This window comes from Megalops cyprinoides, chromosome 19 (assembly GCF_013368585.1).
Source record: "Megalops cyprinoides isolate fMegCyp1 chromosome 19, fMegCyp1.pri, whole genome shotgun sequence".
In the NCBI taxonomy this organism is placed as follows: domain Eukaryota; kingdom Metazoa; phylum Chordata; class Actinopteri; order Elopiformes; family Megalopidae; genus Megalops; species Megalops cyprinoides.
In genome coordinates this window covers 3,136,811-3,158,036 of record NC_050601.1, presented here as the reverse complement: position 1 = coordinate 3,158,036, position 21,226 = coordinate 3,136,811, and the positions used below count along the sequence as shown (strand labels likewise).

General features: G+C 43.5%; 3 protein-coding genes across 5 annotated transcripts in view; 1 reads left to right on the top strand and 2 right to left on the bottom strand.

Moving 5' to 3' along the window:
* The window catches only part of rnf213a (ring finger protein 213a), a 46,503-nt gene extending 44,165 nt beyond the window's left edge, over positions 1-2,338 (bottom strand). For 2 of the 3 annotated variants that reach the window (XM_036553389.1, XM_036553391.1), the window contains exons 1-2: positions 2,218-2,338; positions 589-692 (exon numbers count right to left, since the gene is read on the bottom strand). In XM_036553389.1, the coding sequence (XP_036409282.1) occupies positions 589-670 (82 nt within the window). In that variant the 5' untranslated portion in view covers positions 671-692; positions 2,218-2,338. Of the gene's footprint in view, positions 1-588; positions 693-1,251; positions 1,316-2,217 lie in introns of those variants that run through there. The other variant, XM_036553390.1, reaches the window with a different exon arrangement.
* A 1,213-nt stretch (positions 2,339-3,551) lies between these two features.
* LOC118794926 (sodium-independent sulfate anion transporter-like) lies at positions 3,552-13,888 on the bottom strand. The gene is made up of 13 exons (XM_036553216.1): positions 13,638-13,888; positions 12,497-12,783; positions 10,888-11,080; positions 9,939-10,024; positions 9,576-9,655; positions 8,939-9,066; positions 8,114-8,292; positions 7,073-7,145; positions 6,482-6,532; positions 6,306-6,366; positions 5,670-5,725; positions 5,153-5,293; positions 3,552-4,895 (listed from the first exon to the last, which is right to left on the bottom strand). Exons 2-13 carry the CDS (start codon positions 12,707-12,709, stop codon positions 4,729-4,731), a joined length of 1,428 nt encoding a protein of 475 aa, XP_036409109.1. The 5' UTR covers positions 12,710-12,783; positions 13,638-13,888; the 3' UTR covers positions 3,552-4,728.
* A 2,506-nt stretch (positions 13,889-16,394) lies between these two features.
* LOC118795118 (neuropeptide B-like) lies at positions 16,395-17,883 on the top strand. Its single transcript, XM_036553485.1, has 2 exons — positions 16,395-16,731; positions 17,501-17,883. The coding sequence occupies exons 1-2, from the start codon at positions 16,459-16,461 to the stop codon at positions 17,627-17,629; spliced, it is 402 nt and encodes a 133-aa protein (XP_036409378.1). The 5' UTR covers positions 16,395-16,458; the 3' UTR covers positions 17,630-17,883.
* Positions 17,884-21,226: the final 3,343 nt, after the last annotated feature.

The following is a 21,226-nucleotide window of genomic DNA, read 5'->3' as shown; positions in this document are numbered from 1 at the left end:
CAGAGTTACATAAAATTACTACAGACTATAGATTGAATCTGCATACATATACTATACAATGAGAAGATCTACAGACCGCCGGTCAGATGTCAGGGCCCACACAGTTCCGCTATCGCTGGTACAGACGGATGAATTCTAACCCTGTGCCGGAGCTTTACCTCCATCCTTCCAGTCGGGGTTCCTGAGCCATTCCACTACACAGCACTTCATGTTTGTTTTACATACGGCGTTTGACTCATTACACCGCTGTCGTTCAAATTATCATTCTTCCCACTTTATGGTACCAAAAACCGGCCGTTATTAATATCGGAGTTCTGATATGACCAACCAGTCTGCTGCTACACATCACAGTCACACCCCCCCCCCCCCCTCCTCCTCAATGCTAAGTGCCCAAATATCCACGAACACCCATATTATGATTATTGTAGTTTATTTTCAAAACAGTACTAATAAAACTGTCAAAGTTGAAACATACATTACTAACGAATGGTACGTCGCAAAAGTTTAGATGTTCTGGTGAAAAGCAAGGTGTCGTAGAATACCTCAGGTTTTGCACAGTTTCCATAACAAACAAAGGGCATTACTTACCTTGCGGCAATTTGAAGCCACATTCGCTGCAGAATTTGGCTTTTTCCTCCACCAAAACATGATCACACGCCGGGCACTTCATCTTGAATTCCCCCGTCTAAGGTCTGTGTTTGAGATTCAGAAAAAGAAAGCTAACTTTTGTTTCGTTTTCCTTGCAAAGGAGAAGACGGCTCGCGCATTAGGTCATGCGCTGTACGACTAGCGCGAAGAAATGACTTCCAGTTTCACCCCTGCCTGGAGATGCTGGCTGGAGATGTTGTAATGAATCAGAAAATAACAATAATGAATTGCAGGACTCCATGATGAGGAGTCTAGAAATGATTCGCGAATTACTACCTGGGTTGCTCTGCTGACATTTGGGCGACCCCGCCTAACTTTACCAACGAACATTTGACTGGTGAAACAGTTCATCTTAACATGTAAGCAGCTTCAACAATCTTATGTTCATCCAATGACGTAATAGGACTACAAACTAGAGTTGCACGCTGTGTTGTAACTAGGAGGTAAACAGCTAGCTCCCAACCAAATGCATGGTGCTAGACCCATCCACCTTCTACGCTACAACGTTACCTTAGCTAGTCCGTAACTACCTACCGGATCACAGCAAACGGTGCGATGCTGTGCAATACAGCGCAATGCAGCGAATACAAATACTGTGCTTACTGATATAATTAGCTGGCTAGTTATCGACTTTTGTTAAACTGCTATCCTGAACCTACACCTGACATGTTGGAGGAGCACGAAGTCTCCTTCTCGCTCAATACTAACCATATCCAATCGCTTCACAGACAATTCGCATTGATGTGACGCATTAACCAATAGGAAATGGGGTGCTGACAAACTAGCCAATCACTGTAAGCCGATTGCCAACCCGTAACGCCCATACAAATACTTAGTTTTCAGTTACTTCCTGTTTGGTACGCTCGTTCAAGAGGTTAACTTTACATTTAACCTACTTACCTAAACACACTTCTTTAAAATAAAGGAGAATAAAGTCATTTCTCTGATTCACCGCAAGCTGTCAGTCTGACAGCCTCCATGCCAGTGTCACACCGTGTAGCAAACGAATGACTAGCCAGCTACGGCGCTGTACTAATATCAAATATCTAGCGTCAGCGAGTTACCCTGAGAGTTAAGTGGATATTCATTTCTACCTGTGCGACGTCATCTCTTGACAGGTTACTTAGTGTACGCATCTAGCTGGCGAATTATTTAACCAGTCATGTAGCAAACGATTTCGCCGGGTAGAAAGTTAAGGCTGTCCACGCACTTTTCGGCAAGGCACTGTAGATTGCAACATTGAGGCCTCGTTATACAGAAACCAACTGATAGGGACCGAGGCTAGGTAGCTAGTTAGCTAGATAGCGGGCTACATTACGACAGGTAGCCAATGACCAATTCTTCAAATCACAATTGCAACATGGTAGTTATTGCAGTACCAAAATGTATAACTGCAAACATTTCATTGAGTATATCAGCATAATGTCGTGTAGTTTGTATAAACAGGAAGACGCAATGAGAGTACTGTACAGCTATGAACTGCATTAAAATACCCAGGTGGGCAGAAGTTCGCGATGACAAGGTTTGACATAACGGTAGAGCAAACATTAATTAGTTAACAATAGCTACCTTGGAGAATAGCACGATTTCCGGGTTTCGTTCAGGAATACGCTGTTTGCAGATAAATCTCTGCGCAGTCATCTCCACATAGCTACACGAGCTCCTGGTTAAACAGGAAAAGTTTCGTTTCACGAACGGGCGTCAACAATTGATGCAGCTTTCCCTTTCGGATCGTCACCATAGTCTAGCCAAGGGGGGCTTCCGCCTTATTAATATTCCAACGAGCAAGAATAGGTCCGGGGAATTTCCAATGAGTTATATGAGCGTCCTCCATAAAAAACGAAAGGCATTTTACTCTCGGGCTGTTTTTATCCTGTCTTGAACACTGGGGCATCAATCAGATTTTATTATGGAAATTAGCAGGGTATATTGCATAGGGCTATTCCTGAGTGCACTCCTCAACAGAGCACGCAGAAAAAGTGCTAGTATGTTGTATAGCCTATTTTTATGCAGTCCTGGCGCGCTGTTTTTCATGTGCTTGTTCACCATTTTGATTATGTTTAAAACTAAATATCGCAGAAGGCGCGCAGAAATCTAATGGAAGGTGAACTCCCGTGCCGCGAGGAGAAACAGCCGTTTATCTCAGGCGGTCCTTCATATCACGCCTGTCCACATACTTATGGGCTGGCCAGCTGGCAGACTTCATGGGGAAGTCCCTATCACCACCCCGAGTGGATCGATGCCCAGGTTCCAGAAGGTTCCCTGCATTCACCCTGACTCAGCATCCGCCACCCCCTCACTCCACTCTTCCCTGTCTCTTTGACGGCGACGTCTACAGCCGCTCTGATGTGCAACCATTACGTTCCATACGCGAGAATACAGTATTGGCGGGGGACGTGGGTTTTGCAGCACTTTAACCTTAGCCTGAATCAATCAGATTTTATTTTCCTTGTGAATTTAGGGGAAACGAAATCTGATTGATTCAAGGGGGAAAAAAATAGACACATAAGTCCAGAAATCTAGGAAGAGGCTGTTCTGTGGTGTTTGTAGTGCAGACTGTAAAAATGCAGGAGCTTATGCACAGTGCTAAGGACTCATAATTATAGGAAGTTTTCTGAAGAGTTTGGAGGGTTTCACTATTCAATATGACTAAATATGAGTGGTGCAATGATAGAAATTAAGGTTCAACAATGCAAGATCAGTGTTAAGTATAAAGTATACATTTATTTATTATATTACAGTACAGACTTCTGTATCTTTGGGTGTACCCACCTTTCCATTCATAAAAACAAAGCACTTCAAGGGAGGTGAAGAAATTCTGATCCTTACAGACAAGTTGGTTGTACATATTGCCATCATCACCATCACCATCATCATTCATCACCATCATCATCACCCTCATTATCAGCAGCAGCATCATCATAATCACCATCATTTACTACCCCACAATAAATGTGACAAACGTACAGAATATTGTGCACTTTATGAAATACCAGCATGAAAGTTCTCCAGTCTGTACAGCCTACCTACAAACCTCAGAACTGTTGTGGGTGCATCGTTACATGCCCAACACACTCACTCCAGTTAAAGTGCTCTATCATCCAGGATGTGGCTAATGACCCTGTGACAGCATCTTGCAGCAACAGCACCCTCAAGGCACGCATCCAGACCCACTGGCTGAAACAGGCTCACATTGCAGAGAACGGAAACGTGCTTCCTCCCTTCTGACATTTTGTTACGTTTCAATATCTACTTGTGTGGCCGACACCTCTGTGCAAAAAAAAAAACACTACCAGCTTGAATTGTACATATATGTTTGCACTGCTGGTTGCCTACCAAAATAATTCATTCTAAGTATCTTGGTGAAGGCTATAATGGCAGTCCATAGCAAGAATTGAGCCTGCAACCTTGCAGTCCTGAAGAGAGATTTTGGGTGCCCTGCCGTAACCAACGTTGGCAACCCCCTCCTTGCTGGTTGGCCGATAAGGCAACATGGCTCACAATGGCAGCAAGGATGCAGGGCTGGAGGTGACACGGAGCTGTGTGACGTACATGGCCGTGCTCTGCCACATGCAGGTGTGGCCTCACCTGAACCCCCTGGGCCCCATCTATAGGCAACATGAGGGCAGTACCATGCAGACAATACAAGGGGCCCACCCCTGTGATGGGTAAACTGCTGTGTGCTTGGGAGGCAAGTGCCACCTCACAGACGCTCTTTCCTTAGCACATATGACCAGGAGAACAGTATTTGTGCCTATTTGCCTGCTGAAAAGGTTCAGCTGTAGTTTCCTGTCATGCTGTGCATCCAAAACGTACAAAGTTCAAAACCATTCCTTCACGCTTTCAGCACATTTCAGTAAACACGAAAGTGGAACTCTCATAAACCCGTCTGCATTGCTCAATGCATGTTTGCATTGCTCAAGTTTCTCCCAAGGCGTTTAGTGGAATTTCATGAAAGAAATATCTTCAGGAACGCAACCTGACATTGATAGTTTCAGATCAGAAACAGCGTGAGAGTTTGGAAAGGAAAAATGGCCAATGCGTGAGACGCACAAATGTGTTCAATTTTTTTCACACAAGTCACAAGTTGTGTGACCCAGAGTCTTCATGAGTCCTTCTAAAGCTCAGTCCTGTGAAACTGTGCAGAGAGAGCACGCTGGAAACAGCCACTCCCGCCACAATCCCGTACTGCACCTCCCAGAAACTGGCCAGGAAGGTCACAACAAAAGGTAGCAGCTCCTTCAGCCCTGTGGAGAGGAATGGAAAATAGCGTGGGGTTGAATAGTAAAGTAAGCCTCACTTGTTTGTTCCTTTATTTGACAGTGTCCTCCCTCTTTTCTGCGGTGGTCAAGACTCTGGTCCTGGGCCAGGAACATGACCTCGTGACCTTCAGGACTGCAGAGCAAGCAGTCCAGTGAGAGAATGCCAGACAGCCACGGCCTGCCACCTCACTGTGATGTCACAATGAGGGTAGCCCTGGATCCCGCCCTCTGGCCACACTCACCCTTGTCCTTCCAGATCTCCTGGGCCACATTAAGGTCCACGAGGGGGGCCACGGAGGAGATGATGACAGCAGCCAGGGCGGCCTTGGGGACGTAGCCGAAGAGCGGCATGAGGAAGGCCAAGGAGAGCAGCACAATCACACCTGTAGGGGCGAGGGGGGTGACTGTCAAGGTTTCTCAATAAGGTTTCAGATATATGGTTCACGACCTATCAAATCAAAGAGGCCTGTGATATTGCTTAGTTATTTTGTCCAGAAAAAGACACATGCACGATCATCCATTTCCAGGTGCTGGGCTGATTGACACAGTATGGGTCAAAAAGGTTGTGTTCTTGTTATACCACGCAGTAAAGGAATTAGTGGAAGGAACAGCAGTGTTTAAGGCTGCTCCTCTGTCAGTGCTACTTCATCTCCCTCATATTGTAGATGTTGCTGTACGTGTGTGGGCATGTTCGTGCAGTATGTGCATGTCCCGTTCCCCACGCTGTGATGCGAAACGCAGGCGTTTGTGTTGGCTCACCAGTCACGACGCCCCCCGCTGGGGTGCACACCCCAGTCTGCGAGTTCACTGCGCTCCTGCAGGGACACAATCACACCAGGAGGGGGCAGTCATGCACCGCTTTAGAAACTTACAAAATCTGGCACCCAAAAGGGACTGGCCAAAGAACTCAGACTCATAAAAGAATTTTTAGTAATTATATGAGTTGTTTCATAGATGGATCTCCATTTACCTACAGCGATCCACCCACTATAATTACATTACATACTACCTTGCTTGCTTTTTAAGATCTTACAGTACACTTTCTATGCAAATGTACTGCACTGTGTTTTAAAGCTAGGCACCATTTGGGTTTCAACCCCGTACCCCACTGGTACAGAATGCTATACCCCAACCATGTCAGAAATGTATGTCACAAGTATGAGCGCATGAGATCATAAGAATATAATGATGTTAAAAATAAGCCATTTGGACGGTTCATTATTTTGCCCATATCTGAAATAATTACAGCTAAAAAACTTGATATTGCTTATTGATATACTGCTTCCCATTCATCATAAATATGGGAGGCTATAACAACAACAAAAGCAGAAATAAGGAAATTATCCATGAATATAGATACATTTTAAAAAGAGCAGCTCTCTGGGGTTTGCCTACCTTCCAAAGCTGCCTGTAACGGGGTACGCAGAGACGAAGGAACCCAGGATGTTAGTGAGGCCTGCAGAAACGTGTGGGATACAGAGTCTGAGTGACACCAATGTTTGCACTCATGTCATGAACCCCAAGACACTGTTTACTGTAGAATGATTACAGTGTAGATGTTCAGTACTGACCGATTGCGAAGACCTCCTGGTTTGTGTCGATATGGTAGTTGTTCTGGCTGGCTTGGAGTGGAAGAGGAAAGGTAAAGGTGTGCATATTAGTTAAGCTGTAAGAGTATGGTAGTATATAATAGTATAGCATAGTATTGTAATAGTAAAGTTTAAAATAGTTACAACATGAGATTTTGATTAGTTTTGTCCACCCACAGACACTCCATAAATATGAATATGCAAAATATTTTTAAAAATCTAATCCCCTGATTGCACACCCATAGAGCTAGAGAGATATTACTTGTGCCCTGTGTTTGATATATCAGTTAGGCGAATATAAGCAGGAGATACAAGCACATGGCAGTCTGATTTTACCTCATACAGCAATGAAATACGTCATAATACACCAAAAAATATGTTGTTCAGCCCAACACTATATTGCAAATACATTTAAAATATATTAATTCAAAGCAGAAACATATTACAATACATCAAAATGGCACCAATTAAAACATTTTAAATACATTGATTGAGCTTAAAAATAATACTCTCTAGAAAATATTTACAACATATTGTCTTTTGTTTGGGGAGGTGAATGACAAATATACTTACCGAAGGCCTTTGCTATAGCAATGCTCTCCAGCAGTCCCATAAGTGGAATAATTACCAGGCCTGCCCCTAGATCCTAACACAAGGACACAGGCACAGAGGAGCCCATTGAGGTTTGGAAGAAGGCACTCAGACCAAGGAGTGACGTCTGAAGAAACACTGTGTTCTTATGCTGGGAACAGTGCTGGATTCTTTCTCCCTTTCTTTCTTTCTTTCTTTCTTTCTCCATTTATTTTGTTCTTTTGTTTCTCTCTTTCTTTCTTTCTTTTGTTTCAGACAGATGAAGCTACAGAGTCTGAAAGCACAGGTTATGAAAGTATTTTATGGATTGGCAATCGAGCGGACAGTTTTGGTCCTATAGGGCAGCAATCCTGCTTTCTTCAAAACATTACTACTCTCAGATGTGCGTGTGTGTGTATGTGTGTGTGTGTGTGCATGTGTTTGTGTGTGTGTGTGTGTGGATGGGGGGGTCTAAATTGGTCAAGCCAGCGAGCAAACAGGTGAGTCTGACATTGAAGTGGCTAGCTGGTGTGAGAGCTTCATGATGAACCTGTCCCAGGCTGAGGAACTGGAATACAGCCACCAGCAAAGACATGGCAAAGAAGTGCCTCTCCGTGCAAACAGCATTAGGTCCACATGGGGAAAAAATTACCCAATAATCTTTGCTTTAAATGTCAAAAATGTTAAACTATAATCAAAAGTTTTACAATTTTTTTTCCAATTCTCAAAATTTCAACTTCAATCTTGGAATTTTTTTTTTTTACTTTAATCTTGAAAATGTTCACATTCCTCTCAAATATTTAATTTTTAAATTAAGGGCTTTGACTTTTAAAGGCAAAAAGAGATTATCCTTGTTTTTGAAGGGTGTGTTTCCACATCTGATGATGAAAAATCATGCCCAAGGAGAAAATTACACTGATAGGTCAGAAATATATGTAACCTGATGTGCATACAACAGAAAAATTCTACCAGCCTACTGTACAAATATATTATTGCAGTTTCCCTTGAGGCTGCCTCAGGAATGCATGGCTCACTGCCTCGTACCTGCGCAATCTCCCCGAAGGTGATCACCGCACCATCGGGCGTGGTCTCAGAGAAGGGCGGGGCTCTGAGCGGCGGGAGGCCCTGGGAGGTGCTGCCCATGATGGTGAACACCCTGTGCCCGGACACCTCGCAGGCGTACGCCACGGCGGTGGCTGTGACCACCACCAGGGCGCAGCGTCCTGAAGGAGTGGGAGAGAGAGAGGAGTCAGGCATACACTGTGTCCTCAGGGGACACTTGGGCAGCAGTGTAACATAGTGGTTAAGGAGCAGGACTTTTAACTGAAAGGTTGCCGGTTTGATGCACTACTGGGGGGCAACTGAGGCAATTCTGGGCACTTTACCCACAATTGTCTCAGTAAATATCCAGTTGTACAAAGAGATGACATTGTAAAAAACTGCAAATGATGTAAGTCTCTCTGGATAAGAGCACTTGCTAAATGCTAATGCTAAATAATATAATGTAATGTAGTGACACTTAATTCTGCTCCCTGAAGAGTATCCTTCCTTTTACTACACTGTTGCCATTAAACACCCATGTCATATTTATGGCTTGGAGTTAATTTGACCTTCTCTGGAAAAGAATTCTGAAAGGTGGAAAATATTCAAATATTAAACCCAGGAAAAATGACTGAACCAACAAACCAACCAATGGATGAACCAAGCACCCAGCCGGTAGATGGCCATTACAGTTTAAACATTTCCAGAGTTCTCTTTCTCATACAAAAGGAGCCCGAGGGTGCTTTGGCAGGAAGCTCCAGAGGCATTAATGAAAAGGGTAGTTTTATCGACGGCAGCTACTCAAGCCAGCAGACACAAGGATTTTACCTGTGGCAAGGCCATGTAGCAGGATGTGGCCTGATGGGTCCCCTGACCCGTGTTCCAGGGAGTTCTTCATGTGTGCCAGCGCCACCAACAGGCCAAGGCAGAGCAGGCCTAGGATCACGTCGCCCACCCTGACCACAGGAGGGACAGACCAGAGCACCATCAGAATGCATCCTTCCCTCAGTGGTAGAATCACTGGCCATCTTCTGATGCACCGAAGACCCACCTCTTCAGATTTCCTCTTGGTTCTGCCTCAGAACTCCTGCTACTTGTTTTACTAGTTGTTTATTTTGTGTGCAGTACTGGGATGTGTTTTGATATCGGTGATATAGTGACTGTGATGTAAGGTAGTATACTTCACCTTCCTTGTCTACTAAGGTTGCAGAAGTTAACTTGTGATAGTGCGTGAATAGTGTCATGCTCACACTCACTGGTCTGGGAGTGTTGTTAGCCTGTTCTGACACTGTTATTCATTCAACTTGATTACCTAAACTTAGTTCTTTTGTGCTGTATGTCACTCTAGCTCTAAGAGCATCTAATAAATGAATGCAATATAATGTAATTCCTTTGCCTCTGGGCCAGTGGAGGAGTGGAGGAGGGGTGCCCGAAAAAGGGAAAAGGGTACGGTATGGAAACCTACCTGGACTCGGGTGCCTTGCGGAGCGTGTGGTAGATCTGCAGGAAGAACTGCTGCGGAACATCCCCGAGTCCCAGTATGTTCTACTCACGAGATGGGAAAAATTGCACACTCAGTAAAGGAGCAGTACACAGTTGTGTTTTGGCAGATCATGTAGCTTAGCAGCAGCACATCACTTTGTCTACAGAAATCTTTCACTAATAATAGCAATAATTACAATGAATTTTGTTCATGCGGTACCTTTTAAGGATCTCAAAGTGCCATAAGGAGAAAGGCAGAATGTTACTCTATTTCCTTTGCCAAAAGCCCCACCACAATTGCTTAAACGGACAGCTGCAGTGAAGAGGAACACCCCCCAACCCTTACCTTCAGCTGTCCCACACCGATGGTGACCGCAGCGGCACAGGTGAAGCCCTTGATCACCGAGTGGGAGATGAGGTCCAACAGGAACCCTGCAGAGGAGCATAGCGAGTTGGACTCTGTCAGCAGCCAGCTGGGTTACGAACGACAAAACGTTTCTACTCTAAAGGACCAAATGCATCGCTACGACGACTGGAAAGAGCTGAGAAAGTCTACAGGGAGCTACAGGACAGCATTAGCTCAGTTCCTAGCCACTGCAAAAGTAAATACCGCTAGCTGAGTAAAGCTCTCCTCATTTCCTCATTTCTGTGCTTATGTGGTCACCCAAGTTTGACTTGACTAGGCAACTAACAAACTGACATCACTGATTTTATTAATAACTACAATAACAATGTTGGTAATAATAATAAAAATAACAATGATAATAATAATAATGCTTAACACAAGAGGCAAAACAGCTAAATAATAAGTGTGCACATCAATCTGACTTACTGCATAGTGTGACGACTCAACACATTAACATTTATTCATTTGGCAGACGCTTTTATCCAAAGTGACTTACACAGGTGACAGTTGTTTTACAATGTTATCCATTTATACAGCTGGATATTTACTGAGGCAACTGTGGGTTAAGTACCTTGCCCAATGGTACAGCAGCAGTGTCCCAGCGGGGATTGAACCGGCAGCCTTTTGGTTACAAGTCCTGCTCCTTAACCACTATGCTACACTGCCACCCACAACACACGAGACTCTCTAAGTGCTGTGTTCCTGCACAAGCAGTAAATCAGGGTAAGACCACTTCCAAGCAGCAGGCGGCGGGTTCTGACATAATGCAGTTGGGTCGAAACACAGCTCAGCACAGCTGCTCAGCAAAAAACAACTTTCTCAACCGCAGAGGACCGGTGACCCGAGCTGGGATTCGAACCCGCAGCCACCCGAGCCCAGCGCCACTCACCCAGCCTCAGCATGGCCATGATCACCTGGATGACGCCGCACAGGAAGGTGAGCAGCACGGCGTAGACGGGGTCGTGGTGCACGTGCGAGGCGCACAGGAGGGACATGATCCCCGTCGGGCCCAGCGTCAGGTCCTTCGCCGTCCCGAAAACGCAGTAGACGAATCCGCCCATGAAAGCAGAGTAGAGGCCGTACTGTGGGCCGGTGGGCGAGAGAGAGAGGGAGAGAGGGAGAGAGAGAGAGAGGGAGAGAGAGAGAGAGAGAGGGAGAGAGAACAGGGCTACTCAGAATCAGATGGAAGCCAACATCAAGCAGAGCTGGTGACAATGAGGAGGGGGAGTGTGCCTGGGAAGCGGAAGCTGACTGTTGGCAATGAAGCACCAGGCACATCCAGAAGGGTATGAGGATACCATCAACTCCTCAGTACAGCACATATTCTGGACTTTGGGGACAACAGGAAATTAACAACAGCATACACTTGAAACTCAAAATGCGATTAAAATGGGACTGCATATTATAAAGAAGTATGCCATTTTCCAATGTACAATTATAGGGAGGTTAATTGCACATTGTACTTTCAGTTGGTATAGTTAAATAGCTATAACATAAGAACACAAGTCATGACAGAGGAAGCACAGCCACAGTGCTTACCATCACACTGTATGTTGAGACAGCCCTTTGGGAATCTTTTACAAGCTGCCCTATGAAGTGTGCCTCTAAAAAGCATTATTCAGATTCAAATACAGAACATCCTGACCTGATCCTGCCAATGCGTTTCTCATCTGCCACATATCAAAGCATACATTAGTTACAAATCAAAAGGAGACTGCAGGGGGGAGCAAGTACGTTCAGGGAGGACAGTTATGGAAAAATGTCCCAGGATTGCTCTCGAGACATTATGGCATCCTTCATGACCAAATTCTGCATAGTCGTGGATGAATAAATTCCATTCCACATAAGTATCAATTCACACAGTTTACAGAAAGAATTCAGGATATCAAACTTCAACAGGACAATGGGAGTGCCCCACTTGGGAATGAAGCCGGCAACCTCCACAGCGTAAGTCTAACTCGTTAACCGCTACAGCACAGCAACATTTTGTTACCGGTTTCTCCTCACAGGAAGCAGTTATAAGAACCGTGATCTTTAGGGTGTTCTTACGACTGCATTAGTTTTAGGGAGTCATGCTATGCACGCATCCTCTCCTATTTACTGAACTTTTGGAGAAATAAACATGTAGGATGTGCTAAATAGGGTGAGTAGCTATTTAAAGGTCAGTGAAATGTCAGACGTTTGGCACTCTGAGAGATGAGGCATACCACACATTCACCTGCACAGGTAGGCCAGCTAACTCAGAGCCAAACAATGTGGGTGATCCTTCTGATTTTAAGGTCAGAAGTTTGGTTTTCTGCCAAACAGGGCATGTCACACACTTACCTGCACAGGTAGGCCAGGTATATCTGAGTTAAACTTCTTTAAAAAAAAGCCATGTCACACACTTACCTGCACAGGTAGGCCAGCTACCTCAGAGCCAAACAGGACAGGTAATGCTGCTAATTTAAAAGGTCAGAATTTTGACTTCTTAAAAAAAAGGCGTGTCACACACTCACCTGCACAGGTAGGCCAGCCACCTCCGCGTAGGCCAGCGCAGTGGGCACAGTGGTCAGCCCAACCGTGGCCCCAGCGATCAGGTCCATCTGCAGCCAGGCCAGGCGGTACCTGGGCAACCACCCCAGGATCGGCAGCCGTGCCTTCAGGGTGCAGTGGGAGCAACACGCCGTCATGCACCTGGCCTGTAGGGAGCGCTCTGTCTGGGGCTCCATTGTGATTTATACTGTGTTCCCCTGCTGCAGTGGGCCACAGTCCAGCTTACCCACACACAGCTGGGACTCCCCTACTTCAAGTTAACAGAAAAGGAAACATTATGATAAAAACTTGACAAGACCACGTTGGTAGAGGACAGCAACATTTCAGAAAAAAGCAAATACTCTTTTTTTGCTTTCTTTTTTTCCTCTTTCAAAACTGTAGTTGCAATGCTTATAAGTACCAGAGCAGGTTCCAACGTAGCTTAATTGGCCCTCTACAAAGACCTGCGTAATATGTTAAAATAACCACAGAGCAATTCTGTAACGAGTCCTTGGGCTCAGGAAACTAGCTTTAGGTTTCTGGCGAACACAGGGGAAAGGTGCCCTACTCAATGTTCCCTGAAACACCAGGTAAAGAGGGAGTTTCATCGTCAATACGCGAAAGCTCCTTCACGCAGAAGACACGTAACGTTCTTTCCCGATAGATACGCCCACAATCACTTACCTTTGAACGTGTAGTAGACTGCCCCTGGTATTCAACTGGAGAGCGAATTATAAATTCAAAGCCGATTATATTCAAGCCCTAATATATCATCCCTATTCTGCCGATTTTGTAAATCATAATAGTTTAGAGATTAATATCTACAGCCTATAAATATGAGGTCTGGAAAGTTTTTTTTTTTCAAGAGCGAGCAAAGGAAAGGTTGGTATTCCTGAGTAACTCGCTCTCAACTGACAGATCACTGTAACTCAGACAAGAAAAGATCTTCGCGTGAGCAAACAAAGGCAGCCACGCAATGTACACAAAGGTACGAGAAAACATCATAACATTCAAATGCGTCATCATTCATTCTACGTCAATCAGAAATATGCCTTAATGACAGGGCACTAATGCAACAAAACTGTATCTAACGTTTAGAAACGAAGTAAGTCTAAAAGTACTTACCTTAATGTCCACTGTCTTCGATGCGTTTTTGTTAATCCCTCTTAAATGGAAGTGTTGAGTTGCCTTCTCCTTATTTTATTTGACCTACTATATTCATTTGATAGTAGGTTACCCGAACCATTTCCTCCTGTGCATTTCCTCCTTTCAGCCGAAGGGAGTTAATGAAACTTTGTCCGCATTTTGTTAAGAGAAAGCATATAGACCCGGGTCCTTTGGTTGAGGCGTGTAGAAGCAGCAGCGGAGGTTGCCGGCTTTCATCCACGCAGCAAACCAAATATTTCAACAAACTGGAAAAACTTGTCAACAGATCTTAGGTGTTCGGTTACTCCAGCCAAACTGACGTCATTTTCGAAGTCCCTTCGGTTTCGTTGAGCTTCACCAAAGTTTTTTTTTATATGCATTCGGCTTTGCTTTTATCGTATTATAAAAAGGAAACTTTTACATTTATTTATTTACTATGAAAAAACAAATATGAATAATAATACTTCAATTAATATTTCAAGTTGTAGGACGAACAGAAGTGGTATATTTCACTCCACATCTCTCTGGGAGGATTTGATTCTTATAAGCCATTGACTCTTAAAAGCAGAGCTCCAAATGATATAACTTGTGCTGTGGTGCCTGCCCCGTTGGAACTATTTTATATTCATATTTACAGTTTTCGATGTATAACACCTGTTGGTTGCCTACGAGTGCAGCAATGTTACTTCCTTATAAGGTCTGACAGCCACCTGCTTTGCGGTGAATTTTAAAGCCTTACTGTACTGTTACATACACGCCACACGGTGGGGATATAAGACAGACAGAAATTAACGCTCAGCTAGCCGAATACCCTCGCACAGATTTGATACAGTGCGTAGTAAATTTGTAGTTTGAGTGTCGTAATACAGAGCGGGGTTTTACACACTGAGATAGAAATATCCCGTACAACTGCAGTGTCAGTGCGCACTGTTGCGTACTTTTCGTCACTGCAAGAAAAAACTGCGATGCAAAATGTGAGGTGTAAGTGTTCCCTTAGAATAGCGTTAAATTTTAAACACCTGAAGAATGTTAATGAAACATACAGCTAAAGCCGGAGAATGCATCCAGTGCAGTTTTAAAAAAAATCATATAGGCTACTTTATGAAGCAGTGATTTGGGTGGATGATGCCGTGTCGTAGAACACATTCGTTCTAAAAAAAAAAAAAAAAACAAATCACCTATACTCCTGTAAATCTAAAAGCATGCTGTTTGGATCAACGTGAAACGATATAAATTTAAAGAGATAAGTCAACGTGACGGTCAAAGCAGTCGAAAATGAGCACGCCTCAGCGAAGAATAAAAGACAAGACTTCTAGATACATTTACCCTTTTTGGACCCACATCCCGTGCACGTTGGGAATTATGCCGTTGTATAACTATCGGCCTGAATGATTTTGTGAATGTTTGGCATTAAGATCCAAGCAATGTCTTTTGACACATTGTTTTGCTTGTTTGAATAGGCCTATGTATTAGTTTCCTTTTCTTTAATCTTTAGCGGTGCATTTTCCAGTTAACCAATTACAAACCAATGCCATCAACTTTGATATTCGAAGGCACCTGATTTTTTGCTGATATACTCAACGTTTTATGTTAAAATTGAACTTGATCTTGTTTTACCAACCATGGGCCTTTGAGCTGAAGGAGATTGACTGTTCAGAATGACTGCATGAGACAGTTTTCTTACTGTTCTTGCTCATGACAAAGGAGACCGCCCATCACCAATTCCCCAAACATCATCTAACACTATTATTTCTCGAATTTCTCAAACGCTGTAACGTCACCAAAAGACGTGTATAATGGCATCAGTCTAAATCAGTCTAAATCACTTCCAGTGCCTAAATAATTAATGAGTAAATTATTATTTTTTAAAGTGTATAGTTTGACCTTTTGCACCATGTGCCTGCAGGAGCAAGTGATATTTGGAGACATTGCTCGCGCCACGCGTAATTTGAATTCACTCAATATTCCAGCAGAAATAAAAAAAAAGCTGTGGGCAAAACGCTGACAAAAAGGCACAAGGGAAATTTACTGATAGCAAAGAGTTTTCCCAAAGGCGGTGACTGTGTTCGTCATTGTCTTAGAAGTGGATGGCAGGCAATACACGAATATCAACTAAAACCGTTAGTTAGACGGGTTGTGGAGGAAACATTCCAAACTGTGTACAGCCACGTGCGGCGAAAATAATCTCTTCCATAAGGGACTGAATTGTAGCAGAGGTGTAACCGTTACCTCGCAGAAATACAAATTGTGTTGAAAATTATAGGCTACTTTAACAGGAAGATGGGAGGGAAATAATTCAAAGCATGTCAGCAGCACTTCAGTGTGACCTTTCTTTAAATGAAATTAAAAATGAATCATGCCTTTCGCGATATATTTCCATATTCGTTTCTGACAGTACCATAAACAGGGAATTTGTTTGCCTTATGGAATTTTCATCATGTGCTATACATAAGTGAACCCTAGTCCGTCTCTGACATTTAGAAGATGCTAGTTTAACGCTGTTGGTTTTGATTAACTTAAGAAGCGTCTGAATATATATGCCACTCCCATTCGAGAGCATCCCCCCCCCCCCCAACTTTCGTGCAGACGTGTAAAGCGTCAGCCGATCGATTCACATTGGAGTTCTCCCTAGCGTAAATATGAATCACCGACTCTGATGAAGTTGACGAATGTGATTACGAGCATGAGGTCCCTATATAAGTAAGGACATTTGGAAACACCAAGTGTAGAGTTAGCTGCCAAAAGCAGGAAAACCAGTTAAGAGCCTCACAGAACACACCGGAAAAACCGCCGAGTAACGATGCTTGCCATGGAGAGGTCTGCCAGCTTTGCTCTGGTGTTTTTGGCCATCTCCATGCTCATTTTGTGTAATCCCGCGGAAGCATGGTACAAGCAAGCCACCGGCCCAAGCTATTACTCCGTGGGCAGAGCGTCTGGTTTGCTGTCGGGAATCCGGAGGTCGCCATACATCAGGAGGTCCGAGTCCGAGTCGGTGCCTGATAGCGGAGAGTCCACCGAAAACAACGTGGTCCCTGAGCTGGCCATTCGAAAGAGCCCAGTCCTGAAAAACATGGTAAGTGCGCCAGTTTTACCAGTCTGTAAGTCAGCTTCAGTTGGCTCATGGCATTTATTAGAATACAGAACAAAATGTGTACCGTATAGATTGTACATCTAACAAAGTAATAATTACGCACCTTAACTGGTTATATCTTGAAAGGAGCATGGCATGTTTGGAAAAACATATGTATGAAAGCTGAACATGCTGTTTATGTATACCTGAGCATAGAACAAATAACATTTAACCTGGTCAAAATATGACGCTGTGTGAACCACAGTAAACGGCTCAGCAGAACCGCGCGCGTAGGAACGCTGTCCCTTCAGCACCACGAGGCGCGGTGCACCCTCAGCAGCACATGAAGCAGAGCGTCGCCATGCTTCCAAAGGACTTCTCAGTGTGCGCTCAGTTGTCCAGGACTTGTTATATTGCACTTATCATGGACATTCTCGACAATATAAATGAATGAAACAAGTCTTTTTGAGCACTTCATTTGGAAAACGCATTTTAGAGCTTATGACCTAGGGTTTAACAACAGAACACTTCTTGCAGTCAAAGCATACGAATTTTAGCGATTTAACGACTTATTCCAAGTAATTCATTCTGGGTTTTAAATGAACGTCTTCGAAACCACGGACATTCGTTTCATTCCTGTACAAGTTTAACGGCTGTAATTTAGTTCACAAAACATATCGCGTGGCAGTGTCGCGCCAGACAACTGTTAACAAAACGCGCTTGATCTTTCGCCGATGACATGTAACGACGATGCCATCTTGTTCTTCTGCAGGCTGTTTGTGTCAAAGACGTTTCCCCGAACCTGCAGAGCTGCGAGCTGGTGCGGGACGGCACGAGCGTGTTTCAGTGCAAAGGGGACGTGTTCCTGTCGCTCGACTCGCAGGACTGTCTTAGCGCCTAAGCAGCGGCTTCCGCGTCACTCTGAGCACAAGTCTCTCCCCCGGGAGACCTCCGCGCCACGAGAAAACAGCAATGGACCGATGACATTGAATGTTTCTAACGTTAATTTAAACGCAACAACATTAAAAACTAGACCACGGTATGCGCAAGAAATGTTCATGTTTAACTCCTGTCCCTCACCTACCCATCAGTTCTCCCTCTGTTTCTACTGCCAGAAGTAGCAAATCATAAACTGTTCACTGCTGAACAGAACTATCCCAGTAAAAATCGTTTGTTTTATCTAATTAAAGTGTACATATACCGCTGACTTGGTGTACATTTGTAACTATGATCAATTTATTAAGGAATGTGTAACATGACTGAAATATTTCATTGAGTCAATACATACGCCTTACAAACGAACAGGTGTCTTGGTTTTGATTTTTAAAAGTTGATTTCTTCTGTTTCTTCACGCTCTGTGGTCGTAATTGCATGAATGTCGCGTGCGATGCTGAAGAAGTTGTGTCCTTGATGGAAATGCCGGAAGAATGAATAAAAATAGAATAATATTGGTCATAAAACATCCTTGAAGACAGGCACAAAATTGCGTCACTACCTTACAATGGTGACCACCTCTGGATGCGCACATAAATACATACGTTCATAAAACAGCAACTTGCATATATATAACAGAACTCACATCTACCAAGTGAAAAAGCAGCATTAGTGGTTTCAGCTGCAATACTAATACAGAGTATTGAAATAACAATGAAAAATGTTTCAAAATATTGTGTGTTTGTATGTGCATGTACAGCGTGGCACTAAAAACTGATCATTTAATGCGACAACATTTTTGGAAGACACAGAATCCAGCTGTTTCCTCTCACAAAGATCTCTGTGGTCTGAATGTTGCGCCTCGTTCATGAAACACTCAGAGGTGCAGCGGAAAATGAGTGCATATTCAAAATTTTACCCCTACACCATATCTTTATACCCAGCACCTGTAAAGGGCCATTGAATGTTTGTAGGCACTATGGCCTACTGCCCTGGTATGTATAACACAATCTGAATGTTGGTGACAAAATAATGAAAACACCAAATGAAAAAAAAGACTCACATGTTTCATATTAATGTCAGTACTTATTACCAATATTTTTATGCCATAAAAGATATTTTAAAGTCAATACCTTAAAATTAAAGTTTCTAACATGAGATCTAACACATTTTGAAAGAGGTCAAATAGTTGGTTCCCTAGTTACAGGTGCATCGGCCACCAAAACGATTTCATTTGTCAAGGGGAACAGTGTCGAAGTTCATGACAGCATATGCCAAACAAGGATAAAAAACATCAGGAAAGAGGAACAGTGGTCGCAAGTCAAAGCTGACTGACAGGGATAGATGGACACTTAAAAGGAAAGTTGCTAAACCACAAAATACAGAGGCACAAAAATGACCACAGAATTGAATCTACAGCTCTGTGACCCAGTCACAACAAAAATTGTATGTTGTGAGCTTCACAAATCTGATATTTATGCTAGGGCTGTCATTTGGAAACTAAGGCCAATTTGTAACTAACCTGGTGTAGTGACCACAAAACGTAGACTTCTGAGCAGTGGAAGAACCTAATATGGTCTGATGAATCATATTTTACTTGTTCCTACATCTGAACAGGTTTACGTCTGGAGAAAGCCAAAGGAAGCCTTCGACCCATATTGTCTGTTCCCATCTGTTAAATACGGTGGTATTCTGCATGGAAGAATTACAGCCAGGGAAGTCAAAGTCATTATAGGAGAGGTGCACCTTCTGGACCAAACATTGTTTCCTCAAGATGTTCCCATATTCTAGGATGATACCATCCCCATACACACTGTTAAATGGATCCAAGAGCTATTTAATGAACACAAGGATGAAGCCAAACACCTTGAAAGGACTCCCCCAATCACCAGATATAAATATCATACAACTTTTATGAAAGGTTCTGGATCACAGAGTGAGGAGTAGATTTCCGACTCCTTAATCTCTCAACGAACTGGCTACTTTCACTCTTTAAGAGTGGACCAGTACCCCACTAGAAACAAATCAATCTTTATATGACTGCATTCCATGATGGAGTGAAGCTGTTTTGAAGGAAAAGGACAGACCAACTTCTTATTACTTAATAAAAATTCATATATTGTTTGATGATTCCATTATTTTGTCAACCCTCCTGCATTCGTGTGTGTGTGTGTGTGTGTGTGTGTGTGTGTGTGTGTGGCAAAATATAGCAAAGTGGCACATAAGTGTGACTCCTAAGCAAATAAATAAAAATAACTGGGACAACAACATGTCTAAAGCACCAGAGTTCTTAAATAAGTCACATGGGGCTATCCATTTGGAACAGGCTGTTTGAAAACCAGGACAGTTATGGAGACAGGACAGACAAGAGGAACGGTGTTGTGCATACATATGACAGACACTTCTCAGGCTGTAAAGAACATCCTGATAAAAGTAAACCCTGACTCCAGTTCGTTGCTGTCAGCTTTTGGAAAAAAAAATCAATAAATTCAGGACAAAGAAAACTCACTTCCTAGCCCCTGGGTGAATTTTCTCTACTGCAACATACTTGTGCAGTGGCATCTTTAACTCCCAAAGGCTGCATCTAGAACCTGAGACTCCCAAATCAACACAGAGGTAAAAAAAAACGTGCAAGCTGTTTCGCGGTGGGGGGGAGAAAACAGCCATTACGTAACACAATAATGAATGATTTTACTTTTGTAATCAGCGTCACCTTGTTACTTTTTATATCCACTGTGTGCATCCCCACAGTCACGGTGGGTCTTCAGTTATTCGTGCTCTTTGTTGGTCCCAGTCACACAGCCCAGAGTCCCCAGACAGCGGCACCACTCTGACACTTCTGGCCAGCCCTGTCCAGCGTCTTCTGGGAGTATTCATCACGTCTTGCCGAGGGAGAACGAAAAGGCCAGCAGGATAAACAGCTTGTTCACACCTTTACCGCTCACTGAGCAAGCCGTTAAGTTCAATAAACTGTCACTCTCCCCACCACACTCAAACGCACACACACACACACACACACACACTCAGACACACACACACACACACACACACACACACACACACACACAAACACACTCAAACACACACATACAGACACACTCAAACACACACACACACATACACACACACACACACGCATACACACACACACACACTGTTATCACTGCCCCCTCAGACAAAGCACTCTTCAAGATCTCCAGAAGGAGGGGGCTGTCATAACAGAGGGAGCGTCGCATCATTTTGTAAATGTTTTCCAAGCACAGTAATTACATCTCCGCTGCTACTCAAAGAAGAGTATGTTGAAGTCCAAAGCTCTGACAAATCATTCAATCTATAGACCCTGGCAGTACTGTATAATTCATGAGATACCAGCCATTCCTCTGCAATACATTCAAAATTACAAGCTAATGAATGTACAGTTGTAGGTGGTAAGAAAAGATAGGAGGAATAACAATAAAACTACAGACACTATGGGATTGTTCTTCATCTCCACCAAAAAATTCATATATGAATCACTTCCATGTATTATTTATGTATACTTTCCAATTGTCAGGGAAAAGATTGA